The following is a 15,939-nucleotide window of genomic DNA, read 5'->3' on the forward strand; positions in this document are numbered from 1 at the left end:
AGGTGAGTCATCCAGGGGAGATGTGTAGTCAGGTGAGTCACCCAGGGGAGATGTATAGTCAGGTGAGTCATCCAGGGGAGATGTGTAGTCAGGTGAGTCATCCAGGGGAGATGTGTAGTCAGGTGAGTCATCCAGGGGAGATGTGTAGTCAGGTGAGTCATCCAGGGGAGATGTGTAGTCAGGTGAGTCACCCAGGGGAGATGTGTAGTCAGGTGAGTCATCCAGGTGAGATGTATATTCAGGTGAGTCACCCAGGGGAGATGTGTAGTCAGGTGAGTCATCCAGGGGAGATGTATAGTCAGGTGAGTCATCCAGGAGAGATGTATAGTCAGGTGAGTCACCCAGGGGAGATGTGTAGTCAGGTGAGTCACCCAGGGGAGATGTGTAGTCAGGTGAGTCATCCAGGGGAGATGTGTAGTCAGGTGAGTCACCCAGGGGAGATGTGTAGTCAGGTGAGTCATCCAGGGGAGATGTATAGTCAGGTGAGTCACCCAGGGGAGATGTGTAGTCAGGTGAGTCACCCAGGGGAGATGTGTAGTCAGGTGAGTCATCCAGGGGAGATGTGTAGTCAGGTGAGTCACCCAGGGGAGATGTGTAGTCAGGTGAGTCATCCAGGGGAGATGTATAGTCAGGTGAGTCACCCAGGGGAGATGTGTAGTCAGGTGAGTCACCCAGGGGAGATGTGTAGTCAGGTGAGTCATCCAGGGGAGATGTATGGTCAGGTGAGTCACCCAGGGGAGATGTATAGTCAGGTGAGTCATCCAGGGGAGATGTGTAGTCAGGTGAGTCATCCAGGGGAGATGTGTAGTCAGGTGAGTCATCCAGGGGAGATGTGTAGTCAGGTGAGTCATCCAGGGGAGATGTGTAGTCAGGTGAGTCACCCAGGGGAGATGTGTAGTCAGGTGAGTCATCCAGGTGAGATGTATATTCAGGTGAGTCACCCAGGGGAGATGTGTAGTCAGGTGAGTCATCCAGGGGAGATGTATAGTCAGGTGAGTCATCCAGGAGAGATGTATAGTCAGGTGAGTCACCCAGGGGAGATGTGTAGTCAGGTGAGTCACCCAGGGGAGATGTGTAGTCAGGTGAGTCATCCAGGGGAGATGTGTAGTCAGGTGAGTCACCCAGGGGAGATGTGTAGTCAGGTGAGTCATCCAGGGGAGATGTATAGTCAGGTGAGTCACCCAGGGGAGATGTGTAGTCAGGTGAGTCACCCAGGGGAGATGTGTAGTCAGGTGAGTCATCCAGGGGAGATGTGTAGTCAGGTGAGTCACCCAGGGGAGATGTGTAGTCACGTGAGTCATCCAGGGGAGATGTATAGTCAGGTGAGTCACCCAGGGGAGATGTGTAGTCAGGTGAGTCACCCAGGGGAGATGTGTAGTCAGGTGAGTCATCCAGGGGAGATGTATGGTCAGGTGAGTCATCCAGGGGAGATGTGTAGTCAGGTGAGTCACCCAGGTGAGATGTGTAGTCAGGTGAGTCATCCAGGGGAGATGTGTAGTCAGGTGAGTCACCCAAGGGAGATGTATTGTCGGGTGAGTCACCCAGGGGAGATGTGTAGTCAGGTGAGTCACCCAGGGGAGATGTGTAGTCAGGTGTGTCACCCAGGGGAGATGTGTAGTCAGGTGTGTCACCCAGGGGAGATGTGTAGTCAGGTGAATGTGTGGCTCTTCAGAACTGAACATGTTTACACTCTTAGAATATTTTTTGCTCTCCACAACCTAAAAGTGTTCTTTGGCTGTTCCCATAGGAGAACCCTTTGAAGAACTCTTTTTGGTTCCAGGTAAAACTATTTTCCATAGACTGTTCTACTTGGATCCCAAAATGGTTCTACCCGGGACCAAAAAGGGTTCTCCTATGGGGACAGCCGAAGAACCCTTTTGGAACCCTTTTTTCTATGAGTGTAGGAGATGCTGCTCGAGGTTGATGTTGAGGATGGATGGACTGGCGAGGGCACGATAGTATCATTCAATGACGATAGAACTGAACAAACACACACGTCATGTACTGTCAATGGGTTTCTGTCCGGATTGGTGTATGAGTTTACATCTACAGCATGTAGCCACTGTAGTACTAGTAACCCATTATGTGTGTGAACTGTGTGCATATGTGTGTGTTGGTAACCTGAAGCTAGCTAGTTAGCTGTGGCGGTAGGGAGGGAGGGCTGGAGTGGGGTTCTATGTCTCTGTCATCACTGGCAATCTGTTTCAGCACATCCACACACTCACTGCTCACATCAGCTATGGAAAGACGGAAAGCTAAGCATTCCTTCCAATATCACCATGCCAAGTCTTGTTTATAAGCCCAGAAACCCCGTAAGGAATGACTGTATGCCTTGAGGATAGAGGAAGTAGCAACAATATGTTGTATAGGTCTTATCTATATTTCACATCAGAATGGCGAACAGTAGTAAAACCTGATTCACCTCTAGTCTCAAGGAGAGCTTACAGCATGTACAGTCTTCCTGGCAATACAACCGTAGGGGTTTGATTAGAGAGAGAGAGAGAGAGAGACAGAGAGTTAGAAAGCGAGAGAGAGAGAGCGAGAGAGAGAGAGAGCGAGAGAGACAGAGCGAAAGAGCGAGAGAGAGACAGAGCGAGAGAGAGAGAGAGAGAGAGGGAAGGGAGACGAGAAAGGTGGGAGTTTCCTAGAAATTTCTTAGAATGTTGTTCTGTCACAAAGCATGACGAAAGAGCAGGTGAGAATTCATAGGATAATTAACTGAAAAGGAAAACAAGAAGAGAAGAGAAAAGCAACCAGAGAACGCTAACAAACCATACAGTCAGTTAAAGGGAGTAGAGTAATAACAACTATGACAAAACAAGAAGAGAGTCAGAAGGAACAGAGGAAAATAAAAGAGGGCATTAAGGAGAGAGAGACAAACAGAGACAGAGAGGGAGGAGGGAGGGGAAGGCAGGATACGTTTTGGGGGAAGTTAGTGGCCCATTGGGGGTTTGTTGTAGAGTTCAGGCTCAGTGGACAGGGAAGGAAGGGGTGGAGGCAGGGAGGCAGACAGGGACCTGGCCTGGGTCACAAGCACTATAGAGAGTATGTGAATACTACATGTCCAAAAGCACTGCACAGAGAGAGAGAGACAGAGAGAGAGAGACAGAGACAGAGAGAGAGAGAGAGAGAGAGAGAGAGAGAGAGAGACAGAGAGACAGAGAGAGAGAGAGAGAGAGAGAGAGAGAGAGAGAGAGAGAGAGAGAGAGAGAAAGAGAGAAAGAGAGAGTGAGAGAGAGAGAGAGACAGAGAGAGAGAGAGACAGAGAGACAGAGAGACAGAGAGACAGAGAGACAGAGAGACAGAGAGACAGAGAGACAGAGAGACAGAGAGACAGAGACAGAGAGACAGAGAGACAGAGAGACAGAGAGACAGAGAGACAGAGAGACAGAGAGACAGAGACAGAGAGACACAGAGACACAGAGACACAGAGACACAGAGACACAGAGACAGAGACAGAGACAGAGACAGAGACAGAGACAGAGACAGAGACAGAGATGTGCTACTATAGAACTTCACTTAGTTTAAATAACTTTTTGTAGATTCAATAAATTGAGAAGTCAGTGTTATTGGTCTAAATGATGAGCTCAAAACACAGTGAAAGAAATATCAAAGTGGGAGAGAGTTATAGAGGCTGTAAATAAATGTACTCACGTGTGTGTTGGGGATGACTACATTTATTACTTCATTCTTTCATAGATGACAACATGATTTTAGTCAGCGTCAACCCTCAGATATGTGGATGGTTTGGCATGTTAATGCCTGTTTGACCAACCTGGTCTCAGAGCATTTTGTATTATTCTGTACGTAAATCTGAAACATTCCATGTCGTATGATATCTTACATTTCGCATTGTACTGTATGTATTAATTTGTGGATGTCCATCATCCATTTCGTATGATATGTTATGAATTACATTTCGCATGATATGTTACGAATTTGCAAACGAGCAATATGCTACAAATTTTCTAAATATACAATATGTTATGAATTTTAAAAACATACGATATGTTACGAATTTAAATTTTTTGTGGCTAATGCTAGCTAGGTGGCTAGGTAACTAACGTTATTGTTAGCTAGCTGGCTAACGTTAGCTAGGCTAGGGATTAGGGTTAAGGTTAAGGTAATGAGTTAGGTTAAGGTTAGGGTTAGAGGAAGGGTTAGCTAACATGCTAAGTAGTTGCAAAGTAGCTAAAAAGTAGTTAGCACTTGAAATGTTGCTAATTAGCTCAAATGCTAAAGTTGTCCGTGATGAGTTTCCAAAAAGTGACCTTTCAAACTCTAAGAATGTCTGTAAAATGAAACTACTAGAAAACATATAGGTTATGTATTGACTGCTGCCTTAGTGTTGTGTCCTGTAGAAGTATAGGTTCCTTCATGTATATTTGAAGATAACTCCTCTGCACTATCACCACCACTGTTCTCTAGTTCCTGCCACAAACTATCCTGCTTTATGACATGACAATTATATGAGGAAAGAGACAATAACTACTAATGTTCTTAACTGTTTGCTACTGCAACAAAAGGGCTATTAAAGAGAGTGCGTCTGTATGCGTGTGTGTGTCTGTGCTCAGGCTCTCTACTCTGACTGTGTGTGTGTGTGCCAACTTAAGAAAATAAATGATCAAATATGGAAGGTATGGAGTAATATGGAGGTTTTAAATCAATGAACAATTTAATCAACATCATTCCTGATACTCTTTCTCATGTGTGTGTGTGTGTGTGTTTGCACGCGCATACGTGTGTGTGTGTGTGTGTGTGTGTGTGTGTGTGTGTGTGTGTTTGCACGCGCATACGTGTGTGTGTGTGTGTGTGTGTGCGTGTGTGTGTGTGTGTGTGTGTGTGCGTATGTGTGTGTGTGTGTTTGCACGCGCATACGTGTGTGTGTGTGTGTGTGTGTGTGTGTGTGTGTGTGTGTGTGTGTGTGTGTGTGTGTGTGTGTGTGTGTGTGGACGTGTTTAACTATTCTTGTGGGGACCAGAAGTCCCTACAAGAATAGTAAACGAACAAATGTGTGCGCATGTGAGACAGCCCAGGCAGTGTGTACGTTTGTGTTTATGAAGGGAGCCCAGCCAGCCAGCCATTGCAGCACAGATTGACAGGAAATTGTGTTGTGGCTGCCTGATGGGTCGTACCACTTCCACCAGTCTGACGGGGGAATATGGAAGTTCAGCAGGTAGGGAGGGCACAGAGCCAGAACACATGCTATGGTGAATCCCTCCTCCTTCTCCTCCTCCCATTGTATTGTATTCAGATGTTTGTTTTAATGGACAACCATCCAGTGTCTGTCTACTGCTCAACAGTTGAACCAGTCTCAGTCTTTTTTATGGATTATTGATATGCTATTGATTCACTACACATCATTTTAGCTGTATCCCAAATGGCCCCATATGGTCTATATAGTGCACTATACAGGAATATGGTTCCATTTGGACCACAGGCTTTGATTGTAAAGCATTCTGTTTCTAGAGCAGGGTTGCATGGTGTCTTTGAAAGCTCTAAGGGAAGAAAGCTGTAGTGAGGTGAAGGGACAATGAATCTCCCAGTAAAGAATGTGGATGGGTGGTTTTGGATGGAAGGCATAACTATTGTGACTTCTGTGTCTGTGTACTTACCTTTCAATTTTTGCAGGATGACACGTCTTCTATTAGTGACGTTATAGAAATACCTTCTTCTTCTTCTTCCATGTTCATATTAGTATTTTGGTAACACTTTCTATGAAGTACATAAGAACAGTATAATGCTTTATAACGTCCTTTATAATGCCTTATTGTACACTTAAAACGTGTTATGACACTGACCTAAAGCATTATATGTACAGTGCATTCTGAAATATTCAGACCCCTTCCCTTTTTCCACAGTTTGTTACGTTACAGCCTTATTCAAAAATGGATTCAATTACATTTTTTCCTCATCAATCTACACACAATACCCCAGAAAGTTAAAACAAAAACACATTTCTAGATTTTTTTTCAAATATATTCTTTACCTTATTTACATAATTTTTCAGACCCTTCGCTATTTCTGGTATTTGGTATTGTATTAGGATCCCCATTAGTTGTTACAAAAGCAGCAGCTACTCTTCCTGGGGTCCACACAGAACATGATAAATAACATTAATAGACAAGAACAGCTTGAAATTGAGTTCAGGTGCATCCTGTTTCCATTTATCATCCTTGAGATGTTTCTACAACTTGATTGGAGTCCACCTGTGGTAAATTAATTTGATTAGGCATGATTTGGAAAGGCACACACCTGTCTATATAAGGTCTCACAGTTGACAGTGCACAGTTGACAGTCAGAGCAAAAACCAAGCCATGAGATTGAAGAAATTGTCAGTAGAGCTCCGAGACAGGATTGTGTCGAGGCACAGATCTGGGGAAGGGTACCAAAAAATGTCTGTAGCATTGAAGGTCCCCAAGAACACAGTGGCCTCCATCATTCTTAAATGGAAGATGTTTGGAACCACAAAAACTTTTCCTTGAGCTGGCCGCCTGACCAAACTGAGCAAATACATGTGTGCCAAGCTTGTGGCGTCATACCGATGAATACTCAAGGCTGTAATTGCTGTCAACGATGCTTCAACAAAGTACTGAGTAAAGTGTCTGAATACTTATGTAAATGTGATATTTCAGCTGTTCTTTTTTATAGATCTTCAAAAATAAAAAAACGTTTTTGTTTTGTCATTATGGGATATTGATGAGGGAAAATAACAATTGAATCATTTTAGAATAAGGCTATAATGTAACAGAATGTGTAAAAAGTGAAGGGGTCTGAATACTTTCCGAATGCACTATATGTACTTCATAAAAAGTGTTGCATTCCCTGTTTATATTCATTTTCCTCTCTTCATTTCCTACGTCTCTCGTTTTGTTTTGAGCTTCAAGTTAAATGTTTGTTTTGACTTGAAGGAGGTCAGATGAGCTTGAGAGGAGTGTGTCCACTGCCAAGCTCACAGTGTGTGTGTATATGCGTGTGTTTATGTGTATGTGTATGTATTGAGGGTATTTATCTGACTTAATGTACAGAGGGGATTGAGCAATGCAAGCTTTCATTCTTCACAGTTAAAGCACTGCCGGAGAGAGAGGGTGAGATAAAGAGTGAGAAAGAGAATGATAGAATGAGAAGAAGAGAGAGTGAGAGAGAGAGAGAGAGAGAGATGTGTATGGGTAAACCACTTCTCCAATCTTTTTGGCTCTATAACAAAGAATAAAGAGCAAAAACATATACATGATCAAATACAAATCCTAGAATCAACTATTAAAGACTACCAGAACCCACTGGATTCTCCAATTACCTTGAATGAGTTACAGGACAAAACAAAAACCCTCCAACCCAAAAAGGCCTGTGGTGTTGATGGTATCCTTAATGAAATGATCAAATATACAGACAACAAATTCCAATTGGCTATATTAAAACTCTTTAACATCGTCCTTAGCTCTGGCATCTTCCCCAATATTTGGAACCAAGGACTGATCACCCCAATCCACAAAAGTGGAGACAAATTTGACCCCAATAATTACCGTGGAATATGCGTCAACAGTAACCTTGGGAAAATACTCTGCATTATCATTAACAGCAGACTCGTACATTTCCTCAATGAAAACAAAGTACTGAGCAAATGTCAAATTGGCTTTTTACCAAATTACCGTACAACAGACCATGTATTCACCCTACACACCCTAATTGACAACCAAACAAACCAAAACAAAGGCAAAGTCTTTCAAAAAAGCCTTCGACTCAATTTGGCATGAAGGTCTGCTATACAAATTGATGGAAAGTGGTGTTGGGGGTAAAACATACGACATCATAAAATCCATGTACACAAACAACAAGTGTGCGGTTAAAATTGGCAAAAAACACACACATTTCTTCACACAGGGTCGTGGGGTGAGACAGGGATGCAGCTTAAGCCCCACCCTCTTCAACATATATATCAACGAATTGGCGCGGGCACTAGAACAGTCTGCAGCACCCGGTCTCACCCTACTAGAATCCGAAGTCAAATGTCTACTGTTTGCTGATGATCTGGTGCTTCTGTCACCAACCAAGGAGGGCCTACAGCAGCACCTAGATCTTCTGCACAGATTCTGTCAGACCTGGGCCCTGACAGTAAATCTCAGTAAGACCAAAATAATGGTGTTCCAAAAAAGGTCCAGTCGCCAGGACCACAAATTCCATCTAGACACCGTTGCCCTAGAGCACACAAAAAACTATACATACCTCGGCCTAAACATCAGCACCACAGGTAGCTTCCACAGAGCTGTGAACGATCTGAGAGACAAGGCAAGAAGGGCATTCTATGCCATCAAAAGGAACATAAATTTCAACATACCAATTAGGATCTGGCTAAAAATACTTGAATCAGTCATAGAGCCCATTGCCCTTTATGGTTGTGAGGTCTGGGGTCCGCTCACCAACCAAGATTTCACAAAATGGGACAAACACCAAATTGAGACTCTACATGCAGAATTCTGCAAAAATATCCTCCGTGTACAACGTAGAACACCAAATAATGCATGCAGAGCAGAATTAGGCCGATACCCACTAATTATCAAAATCCAGAAAAGAGCCGTTAAATTCTACAACCACCTAAAAGGAAGCGATTCCCAAACCTTCCATAACAAAGCCATCACCTACAGAGAGATGAACCTGGAGAAGAGTCCTCTAAGCAAGCTGGTCCTAGGGCTCTGTTCACAAACACAAACACACCCCACAGAGCCCCAGGACAACAGCACAATTAGACCCAACCAAATCATGAGAAAACAAAAAGATAATTACTTGACACATTGGAAAGAATTAACAAAAAAACAGAGCAAACTAGAATGCTATTTGGCCCTAAACAGAGAGTACACAGTGGCAGAATACCTGACTACTGTGACTGACCCAAACTTAAGGAAAGCTTTGACTATGTACAGACTCAGTGAGCATAGCCTTGCTATTGAGAAAGGCCGCCGTAGGCAGACATGGCTCTCAAGAGAAGACAGGCTATGTGCTCACTGCCCACAAAATGAGGTGGAAACTGAGCTGCACTTCCTAACCTCCTGCCCAATGTATGACCATATTAGAGAGACATATTTCCCTCAGATTACACAGATCCACAAAGAATTCGAAAACAAATCCAATTTTGATAAACTCCCATATCTACTGGGCGAAATTCCACAGTGTGCCATCACAGCAGCAAGATTTGTGACCTGTTGCCACCAGAAAAGGGCAACCAGTGAAGAACAAACACCATTGTAAATACAACCCATATTTATGTTTATTTATTTTAACTTGTGTGCTTTAACCATTTGTACATTGTTACAACACTGCATATATATAATATGACATTTGTAATGTCTTTATTGTTTTGAAACTTCTGTATGTGTAATGTTTACTGTTCATTTTTATTGTTTATTTGACTTTTGTATATTATCTACCTCACTTGCTTTGGCAATGTTAACACATGTTTCCCATGCCAATAAAGCCCCTTGAATTGAATTGAATTGAGAGAGAGAGAGAGAGAGAGAGAGAGAGAGAGAGAGAGAGAGAGAGAGAGGGAGAGAGAGAGAGAGAGAGAGAGAGAGAGAGAGAGAGAGAGAGAGAGAGAGAGAGAGAGAGAGAGAGAGAGAGAGAGAGAGAGAGAGAGCTTGAACGCTCCTGCCCATTCTCTGTTCCCTGGAACACATAGACAAAAGGGAGAGATTTAGCCTGGCTTCTGGGTTCAGCACAATGTTATCTCTGTCTGTCTCTATATCTCTCTCTCTTTCTCTCTCTGTCTGTGTCTCTCTCTCTCTCTCTCTCTCTCTCTTTCTCTCTCTGTCTGTGTCTCTCTCTTTCTCTCTCTCTCTCTCTCTCTCTCTCTCTCTCTCTTTCTCTCTCTGTGTCTCTGTCTCTCTCTCTCTCTTTCTCTCTCTGTCTGTGTCTCTCTTTCTCTCTCTCTCTCTCTTTCTCTCTCTGTGTCTCTGTCTCTCTCTCTCTCTTTCTCTCTCTGTCTGTGTCTCTCTCTTTCTCTCTTTCTCTCTTTCTCTCTCTCTCTCTTTCTCTCTCTGTGTCTCTGTGTCTCTCTCTCTTTCTCTTTGTCCTGGGTGGGTGGTGTATAAGGCCTCGAGTTGTGGCTGATTGTAGGATTGGGGCTGACTGTAGGGTTGAGGCTGACTGGAGGGTTGGGGCTGACTGTAGGGTTGGGGCTGACTGTAGGGTTGGGGCTGACTTTAGGGTTGGGGCTGACTGTAGGGTTGGGGCTGACTGGAGGGTTGGGGCTGACTGGAGGGTTGGGGCTGACTGGAGGGTTTGGGACTGACTGGGGGGTTGGGGCTGACTTTGGAGGGTTGGGGCTGACTCTGGAGGGTTGGGGCTGACTCTGGAGAGTTGGGGCTGACTCTGGAGGGTTTGGGCTGACTCTGGCGGGTTTGGGCTGACTCTGGAGGGTTTGGGCTGACTCTGGAGGGTTGGGGCTGACTCTGGAGGGCTGACTCTGGAGGGTTTGGGCTGACTCTGGAGGGTTGGGGCTGACTCTGGAGGGTTGGGGCTGACTCTGGAGGGTTGGGGCTGACTCTGGACCTATATGTTGGAGGACCTAGGTATAGCATAGCCAACAGGGGAAGGGGCTGCCTAGTAAACTACATGTTGGGATGCAGGGAGTGCGGTGTACAGACCACCGAGCTGTGCTGCTGGGGCTGGTGTGGGCTCAGCTCACACTTTAGCATGTATATGGGGGGCTGGTGAGTCGTCTGGGGGACTTTGTATGGGTGTGGGGCGTCAGGGGGGTTCTATGTACCGTGGACAACGAGGGGGGCTTGGTTCTAACTTTCTAGGTCTGTTAAAATAAAGTAAAGTTTGTTATTTTAATGACGTAGCTATTGGACCAATAAAATTAAATCTCTCTCCCTCTTTCCGTCTCTGTGGCTGCCTTGTTCTCTGCCTGCCCAGACTTTAATATGGTTATGATTAGAGACGGGGGCTAAGAGAGGGAGGGAGGGGGGAGGAGGGGGCTCATATTTACTGCAGGGGTAGTGGGGGAGGTGCAGTGTAAAGACAAATCGAGAGAACCAAGAGGGATCTGAATAGGGCAGAGGAGGGGAGGGGTTGTGTTTGTTTGCATTCGGGCTGAAATATGAAAAACAAAAGAAAGCGGGGACAAAAAGAGAGGAGAGGAGAGAGAAGAATGGAATAAAGTTTTGTCCTCTAACAAATCAGTCCCCGCCTAGCAGCACGGGGCTCTGGCCACTTCCCCTCCTCTTCCCCTCCCTCCTCCTCTCTCTCAATCTCTCTCCACCCCCTCCCTCTGGGTCCCCTCTCTCTCTCTCTCCCTCTCCACCCCCCTCTCTCAGTCTGAGGCAGTTGGTTCGCTCCGCTGTGCCGTATGTGTCTGGGATGCAGCAGTGGAAGAAAGAGAGAGCTGAAAGAGAGAGAGAGCTGAAAGAGAGAGAGAGAGGGAGGGAGCTGTTATTTAGGTCTGTTACAGCAGACAGGGAGCAGCTCGCCCTAGGGCAGGGGGAGACGATAGAGGAACACTGAACTCAGAACAGAACATTCAGCTACAGATACAGCCAGGCAGGAACCAGCCCTGCATTCCAGCTGAGGGGAAGGGAAAGGAGGTATAGAAACTGAAGTGCCAGCAGGAAAGGATAGAACAGACGGGAGAGAGAGAGAGAGAGAGAGAGAGAGAGAGAGAGAGAGAGAGAGAGAGAGAGAGAGAGAGAGAGAGAGAGAGAGAGAGAGAGAGAGAGAGAGAGAGAACGAAGGAAAAGGTAGCAGCAACACATCAACACAAGGGTTTGATCTGGGACCTTCACTGCTGCTGCTACTGTTGTTGTTGTTGTTATTGTTGTACTCCGGTAAGGTGACCTAGCTACTCCAGGAACAGGGAAGGGGGGGTACAGCAGCAGGTTTAACCTGTGTGTTCTCAGGAGATAGGGGCTAGGGAGGGGGTACAGTAAAAGGAGGTTGAAAGCTCCACCACCATGTTTGACTGTATGGAAGCTCTGGGGATGGGCCCACGCCAGCTATATGATGTCACCAGCCGGGGTGCGTGCATGCTGCGGAAGGCGAGCCCCTTCTTCGCAGGGCTGGACCCCTTCGCTTGGACCGGCAGCGCCAGCGTTCAATGTAAGTCAATGGCATCCTGTTTGCATGTCCTGTGTCATGCTCTTCCACTGAGCTAGCTGGCATCGGATTCAGTGTGGGCCGTGGAGGGGTTTTTGTTTACCACAGGCTGTACTGCTCTCAGATCTGCTCGTGGGCTGACTGTCAGAGCTGAAGGGGCTAGAGACCTTGTGTGTGTGTGTGTGGACAGGAAGAGACTGTTACTGGAGCCTGTTGGGACAGCTCCACTACGATATAATATGCTAGCCTCTGTGTGTGTGTTTCACTGTGGCAATGCTAACCCACAGGTTCCGGTTTCACTGTGGCAATGCTAACCCACAGGTTCAGGTTTCACTGTGGCAATGCTAACCCACAGGTTCAGGTTTCACTGTGGCAATGCTAACCCACAGGTTCAGGTTTCACTGTGGCAATGCTAACCCACAGGTTCACGTTTCACTGTGGCAATGCTAACCCACAGGTTCAGGTTTCACTGTGGCAATGCTAACCCACAGGTTCAGGTTTCACTGTGGCAATGCTAACCCACAGGTTCAGGTTTCACTGTGGCAATGCTAACCCACAGGTTCAGGTTTCACTGTGGCAATGCTAAACCACAGGTTCAGGTTTCACTGTGGCAATGCTAACCCACAGGTTCAGGTTTCACTGTGGCAATGCTAACCCACAGGTTCAGGTTTCACTGTGGCAATGCTAACCCACAGGTTCAGGTTTCACTGTGGCAATGCTAACCCACAGGTTCAGGTTTCACTGTGGCAATGCTAAACCACAGGTTCAGGTTTCACTGTGACAACGCCAACCACCTGACTTTTGACCTTGTGGGGTAGGTTAGGTTCTGTATACAAAACAGAAAAGAGTAAGAAAGTACAGATTAAATATTGAGAGGAAGAGAGAGAGGGAGAAACCTGACACTTTCGACAAAATGTCAGCCATCCACATTACATTGGTCTTGTTCCCTTCACAATCGCCTCTGTGACAGCTACTAGTGCTTTCCATGTGGAGACTACAATGGGTTTTGAATCTAGTTTTTTTATATAAAGTAGACATAAAAAGCGGTCTTCTAAAAACATTTCTGTGCTCCCGGTATTTTTAGTTGGAGGTATTGTTGGTGTTTATGTTTGTGTGTAAGGATTTTTCTCGAGCTAAATAGCTATAAATTAATCAGTAGATGAATTATTGAATGGATAAATTTATGAATAAATTAGTAACTTGGAATGTTGCTAGGCTTCAGAAGCGCCAAAGGGTCTTGCCAGATTTCTTTTCTCTCTCTTTTTCTGTGTCAGTGTTCACATTTTTCCTCCCTCGCTCCCTCCTTTCCAGACTTCAGACACTACTCTGGCTCTAACAACAGGCCTGTCTCAGATAGACAAAACTGGGGTCAATTTCCATAGGCATCCAGGGGGCCTGTGTGGCTGGGAGAAAGAGAGGGACTGTGGAAAAGAAGGAGTGGGGGTGTGTTGTTCTCTTCTAGGGAGCAAGTCAGAAATGATACAAGCAAGAAGAAATACACAACACACCATCAAACTACGAACAATCTAGCTTGTTTAGTTGTTGCACACAAACAACACGTTTGCTTGCTTCTGTTCATGTGTTCCCATTTAGTGTTTTAAAATCCTTTTGAAACCCAGATGCTGTGTTGTGTTCACATTGAGGGTTGTTTCTCACATTTGATTCGTTCAACCTTCTGCTTTTTTGTTCCTTTTTACTGGATCTTGGGGTCATCTGTCTTCATTACTCGTGAAGACACCAGCGTTTCAGTGGCTGTCATACACACTGGGCTCTCTTTAATGAAGACAGATGCCCTGTCAGGACAAGGGAGGCCGAGGGGGACTCCATGCAGACCAGCCTCTCCTCTTCTGCTTTGCTTTCTTCTTTCTTTCCTGTTCTCCATTCTTCTGCTCTTCTGCTCTCCTCTCTTCTCTCCTCTCCTCTTCTCTTCTCATCTCTCCTTTATTCTCCTCTCTTCTACTCTTCTCTCCCCTCCTCTTGTTTTCTTCTTTCCTTTCCTCTCCTCTCCTCCTCTTCTCTTCTCACCTTTCCTCTGCTCTTTTTTCCTCTCGTCTCTCCTACAGCCAGCCATGGAGCTCTGATAATAACAACATATTTGTTTATTTAGTCAGAGACCTCACCGCTCTCACCGACCCACACAACCATTTAAAACGTAGACAGTCAGGTCCCAAAGTTATTTTATTTTTGTTCTTTGTTCCAGGAAATCAAAGAGAACGAACGATCGGTCAGTTGGTGTTTCTGTGCTAGTGTGTGTGTACGTCTGTGCTAGTGTGTGTGTGTGTGCGCATCTGTGCTTCTGTGTACGTGTGTGCTGTGTACTGTTTTAGTCCTTCTGTGCTTAATCTTAGTAAACAAGGCGACCCTATCTCACACGAGGAGCAGCCATAATATCTCTCCTTACTGAACCAGTTGGCCCTCATTGTCCTCTACAATGAGGCAGATGAATTGATGTTTGAGTCTGATCTCTCATTAGGCCTGGCCAGCTGCAGAGCACAGTGACTTGTGTCTTAAATGGCACCCTATTCCCTATATAGTGCACTAATTTTGGCCAAAGCCCTATGGCTATGGCCTATGTGCCCTGGTCAAAAGTAGTGCACTATATAGGGAATAGGGTGCCATTTGGGACACAGCTGAACCAGGGAGCTAGCAGCAAGCTAGAGAGCTAAACCCTCCAAAGTAAAGACACTCAGCTAGGATAGCTCCTCTACTCAGCTCTGCTCTCATAGCATTAACAACAATCAGGACTTCTTGAGTCTTGAGTCCCAGTCAGCTGCTTAAAGTGTGACACCATTTCTTAAATTTGGCCTAGATATTCTGTGAGTTAATTTCTGTTTGAGGGAGGACTCTAAAATCAGAGTAAATAAAGATTTTAACATATTTTTATCGAAGATTTTTAAACAGCCCCCCACAACTATATGCAATAATTCTCTATATGCAATCTAAACATTACCAACATGGGGATTCGTTGTGGAGTTATTCTTTGTGATTTTATTACAATTCTGACATACAGATGTCATGCTTTAAAAACAATTTTTACTCAGACGCAAATCTGGAAATCAGTGGGTTAGGTTTTGAATTTCCTGGGGGGTTTCAATGTCATTGCTTTTTGTCTCAATCTGTTTAGAATCAAAGGGAGTTTTAGTGTGTGGTCATGATCAGCTTTTCTGTTTTCTGTCTGGTGTTTGGAGACTGCTGCTTTTCTGTCCAATGTCAGAGGTTACAGAGAGGCTGTGGGCTGGCCAATGTCAGATCCACAACATGTGTGGTGTCCTTGTCTGCTGTTTGAGAAGGAGGAGAGAAGAGCCTTTTAAATTGCTGTTATTGTGTAGCCTACTGCTGTTTAAGTGTCTGATGTTGTGTAGCTGGAACTAATACATCAGGGCTGCATGGAAAGGAAAATGGTGAAATGATTTAGACATACGCCAATAAGCAAGAAATGACTCAACTGTCATACAAGATGACGTTTGATGATATGAAGAAAGGTTTATGAGCTTTTTCTTCACTTGCTATGTTACTGTGCTTGGAAGGATAACACATTTTATCTCTAATTTATGGACAGGAAAAGGATAGTGATTTAGTCATACGATAATAGTTTATTCATACGTCAATGATAGCAAAATGTGTACCAGATGCCAAATGATGTAAAAAAGATTTCTTGCCTTTTGCTTCACTTGTCATGTTAATCTTCTCATGCAGGAGCTTTATCATCTCATACTGTAATATTAGAAAAGAGGTTATATTATTTAATCATTATTTATTTATTTTTTTAATCTTTATTTAACTATGCAGGTCAGTTAAGAACAAATTCTTATTTACAATGACGACCTACCCCGAACAAACCCGGATGAC

The 15,939-nt window shown here is 44.8% G+C and overlaps 1 protein-coding gene across 2 annotated transcripts in view; it reads left to right on the forward strand.

Moving 5' to 3' along the window:
* The window catches only part of LOC129829702 (retinoic acid receptor gamma-A-like), a 116,373-nt gene that overhangs the window by 53,864 nt on the left and 46,570 nt on the right, over positions 1 to 15,939 (forward strand). The window contains exon 1 of one of the 2 annotated variants that reach the window (XM_055891563.1): positions 11,318 to 12,093. The exons of the other annotated variant lie outside the window; for it this stretch is intronic. Within the exon in view, the coding sequence (XP_055747538.1) occupies positions 11,949 to 12,093 (145 nt within the window). The 5' untranslated portion in view covers positions 11,318 to 11,948. Of the gene's footprint in view, positions 1 to 11,317; positions 12,094 to 15,939 lie in introns of those variants that run through there. 2 annotated transcript variants of the gene reach the window in all.

The sequence above is a fragment of the Salvelinus fontinalis genome, chromosome 31, assembly GCF_029448725.1.
Source record: "Salvelinus fontinalis isolate EN_2023a chromosome 31, ASM2944872v1, whole genome shotgun sequence".
In the NCBI taxonomy this organism is placed as follows: Eukaryota; Metazoa; Chordata; class Actinopteri; order Salmoniformes; family Salmonidae; genus Salvelinus; species Salvelinus fontinalis.